The 4,181-nt window shown below is 37.1% G+C and overlaps 1 protein-coding gene across 1 annotated transcript; it reads right to left on the bottom strand.

The window, feature by feature from the left end:
* Nucleotides 1–635: 635 nt before the first annotated feature.
* Nucleotides 636–3,870, bottom strand: LOC135079555 (uncharacterized). Its single transcript, XM_063974207.1, has 4 exons — nt 3,696–3,870; nt 2,139–2,611; nt 1,614–1,724; nt 636–813 (listed from the first exon to the last, which is right to left on the bottom strand). Exons 1-4 carry the CDS (start codon nt 3,828–3,830, stop codon nt 636–638), a joined length of 897 nt encoding a protein of 298 aa, XP_063830277.1. The 5' UTR covers nt 3,831–3,870.
* Nucleotides 3,871–4,181: the final 311 nt, after the last annotated feature.

Below are 4,181 nucleotides of genomic sequence, written 5' to 3'. Positions count from 1 at the left end.
ATGGCGCATATTTTCAACTTGATTTTCCTCAAATATATCACGGAATTTAAAGCTGATTTTTTTTATACAATTAGATTAAATATCAGACTATATCTTGCAATTAAAAATGTTTGCATATATTAAGGTATAATTGAGAAAAAAAATAAAAACAAAAATCACTAAAATCATTTTTCCTAATTAACTGAATGCGTTTACGAAGCACTTAATACGCTTATTACGTGTAGTTTTAAGAGCTCTATGAAGTATTATAACAATTCTGAATTAAATGTTATTAGTTAACGAGTGAGAATATTTTTGCATAATTTTGAAGTAAAAAAATAGGTAACTTTGAATTTTTATACCGCGAAAACTACTTGGAATTTTCAAACGGGAGTTTTACTATCATGTTTGTATAACTGAGCTCTATACGGTTCATCAAATAAATGAGAATGTCCGATTATACAGTCCCATAACACACTGTGCCGCCTCGTCTAAAAACTTTGGCATTTTAAATATAGTTGTAGCACGTGCCATTTTCGTGCACAAATTGTAATTTATGAGTAGGTATATGCGCTGGCGTGTCTATATTCAGAATCCTAAAATTTATAGGAAAGGAAGGTTGCCAAAAAAGTCTTAAGCAGAGAACGTTTATTTAATCAAAGTCCGAATCTATGCAGCGTGTCCTCCCCGATCTCGGTGAAGGTGTCCAGGATGGAGCTCTCGCACTCCGGGAAGAGCGCCTCGCAGCCGGCGCCCGCGCTTCTGCCGAGGCGCTCCGCCGCGTGGTACTCGACGTCCGTGTGGTGGGACAGCTCGTCTTTTGTTGTCGATGGTCTGGAAATAGTTAATTAAAGTTTTCATTTGTCATTTGGTACCAATTTTTTTTTTGTTTCTTCCAAAGGCGCTTGTGAGTAGCTTTTTGTTATGCTAGGTAGTTCTCATAAGAGTAGCCGCACACCGTTGACTTTTCGTCGGCCGATAGTTTAGTCGGGCAGTTGATCAGTATGGGCATGTATGGGAGTGCGCACACTACGCCGATTCGATTTGGCCGATTCTTTATACAATTTAAAATCGGGCACAACTATCGGCCAACTAAAAATCAACAGTGTGCGCCTACTCTAAAGGACTGAATGCCAGGTTAAATCACAGGTTCGAATCTCACAGGGGGCAAAAGAGAGTGTGACGCATAACGCATCTAAATCTAGAGTCATAGACGATTATTGGTATTATTTTATTAATTTAATATTTAACTTGGTATGTCACAATAAAGTGGTTGGATCGTACTGATCAACCTTAATTAATTTAGAAAAAACGGTAATTAATGAACAGATTAAAATTTATAAACACACTTTCTAAGGTGGATTTTTCTCAAAAACAAAGGCAAAACAGTACGAAATCTGTAAATATGTTGGTAATCCACAAAGAACCCGTATTATTGCACCCTGGGTATTGCAATGATTAAATTCTTCTAAGGAATCATGTCAATATACCGTAATAACTTTCCGCATTAACATGGGTACAGTTAATCCGCACAAGCTTCCCCATTTTCAAGGAAATGCAAAATTAATCTTGCTTCACTCGCTTAGATTTTTGCCTTCAAATTTTTTAATGCAGCAACCCCGAGATTTACTTACGTGAATAGTATATGACCAATCTCTGCCAGTAACCCGTTTTCGTGGTTGAAAGGAACCTCGGCCGCCTCACAGATTGTTCTCAGTAAGCATGGCCGCCCTGAATAGCCGTACCTAGAAGCATAGCGAAGGATTTTTAATGCACAACCTCTCTAAATTCAAAAATCTGGAAAATTCTGTTCAGAGGGTTTGAAATTGATGCTCGTACATGCATGGCATGGCATTGAGCGCAAGGTAAAAAGGCTTATGGTAAACAATGTAGTAAGCGCTAGTAGACTATGGAAATCTTGCAAACAAATAAGGCTGAATTATTTTCCTAGTGATTTGATGAAATCAATAAGATAGTCAATTTCTATTTCAATATTTTTTACGTTTAGTTACTTAACGAGTTATAATTAAGTTGTAACTAACAAAATTGGCAAAGTCCACTAGCGCGGATAGAGGAAAATGTATGAATTCTTTTGAAAGTACAGCATTTTAAAATATACCAAACCAACCGAACCAAATTTTCTACCAGAGTTTTCTCACCTTTCAACCATGTGCTCGATGATTTTGTAAAAGTCCCATCTATTCATCCTCTGAGGCTCTTTCTCAGTATATTCTCTATCAATCTTCTCTTGTCTTCTTATCGCTTCTTCTAGAGGTAATTCTGTATTTGCCTCATCAACACTATTCAAAACTCCTACTTCAGAATACAGCGTCGCCCTACGTTTTCTATCAAACGTGATATCCACTAACGTATCATTTTCATTGTCATTGTCAATATCAATATCTTCTGTCTCACTCAGCTTTCTAGAATCGTCTACGTTTATCTCATTTTCATGCTCAGGATTCTCGTTTCCACTGACCATGTCTCTGCTGGAGATAGTATTGGCAAAGCCGTATATCCTGGATGTGTATTCAGTGGAATTGGTGGGCAAATCATATTGGAATTTGATTACTGTACCGACTGTCACTGATGCTTCCTTCAAATCGACTGGAATACCCAGACCTATGATAAACTGAAAGAAAAATTACGCCCTGTTTTATTATTCCCTTAAACTTAAATATCTGATGAATTCGAGTTATCATCATCATTTCAGCCACAGGACGTCCACTGAAATTAGGCATCCTTCAATATTTTCGAATGTCAACCGGTCACGGTTGACCTCGTGCACTCAATTTTAAAACGTACACGTTCATCGATAAAAAAAATTGTAGATATAACATGATAGAAGTACCTATACCTAAACAAAGATCAAACTATTGTAGTATTCTTTCCATTTAGTACCTACAATCATAAATTTTACTATTAAATACTATGATTAAAGGTAACTGCTGTTTGTTTCCGCAACAAATCTTCTTTAAATATTAATGAAACAAATGGCATTCCAAAATGATTTAACCCTACTTAAACAGCAACATAAGTATCAAACCCCGTTAATTAAATTCAAACTCGATAGAATCCAATTACGTCCGTTATTTCGCTCTTGAACATGTCTAAGTCGAACAAAAAGAGTCGAAGGGAATCTTTCACTATGAGCCGAAAGGAGGGCTGGGAGAACTTAATTGCATTTAAATTCTCGAACAAAAAAATACGCCGCTTCGTTAAGCCGGATCCGTAGTGCAAAGAAAACCATTTACTTAAGTTAAATCAGCTGAGTTATGTGTAGAGGGTGCTTTTTTAGTATGTAGAAATCGCAAAAGACCTAGGATTTTCTTGAGTTAAAAAGGTTTCTTTGAACGAGCTCGACTGCTATAAAAATGTAGAGCGTTTCAAATAGATAACGGATAATTACATTTAACGTAAGTTGAATAAATCATAGTACTCGTATGTATCCATAATAATAAACATAAATTGAAAACTAAAAAAGAACGCGAATTAAAAGCGCAGACTAATTTAATGTCATAAAATAATAAACTTAAGTGTGTAATTTGGTAATTTTTAGACGTCATTATTACTATACAAATATAGGCCAGGCCACCTATGTCTGTGACCCCAAATAACCAAAATAAACAAATTTATGTACGCTTCATGTTTACCTTACACATCAAAAACCGCTGGCAAATCACACATCAGCCTATATAAGAATCAAAGAAAATTACCTGCGTTCTCGCCGGGCCTCCGTCTGGGTACACGAGATACCTTTTTTGCCGAACCTCCCCCGAAATCGACGTTACACAGTTCAGTAGAATTAACGCTACGAGCGCATGATTTTTGCGTGAGCGGTGGAGCGACATCTTGCAGTATTCGAAATAAAATGGCGACTGTTTGGGTAGCGCCTAAGGCAGTCGGTCTAATGAACCGTTATGTTGTCCCAGTGATTTGGATGTGCTGAATGCCCCAGTTTGTGTTCGCTGACGTTAATACAAGCTGAAACTCGTCGTCGGCCGTTTGGTGTAGTGGTTCAGAACGGACTACTATGCCGAGAGGTCCCGGGTTCGATTCCCGGCCGGGCAGAAATTGAAATGATGAATTTTAATTTCTGTGACGGGTCTGGGTGTGACTATGTATAATATGTATGTATTTAAAAAAAAAAGTATATAAGTAGTATATCCGTTAAGCTTAGCACCCATAACACAAGCATTAAG

The sequence above is a fragment of the Ostrinia nubilalis genome, chromosome 16 (genome assembly GCF_963855985.1).
Source record: "Ostrinia nubilalis chromosome 16, ilOstNubi1.1, whole genome shotgun sequence".
NCBI classification, from domain to species: Eukaryota; Metazoa; Arthropoda; class Insecta; order Lepidoptera; family Crambidae; genus Ostrinia; species Ostrinia nubilalis.
The sequence above is the reverse complement of the archived record's forward strand: the minus strand, read 5'-3'. Positions and strand labels throughout refer to the sequence as shown.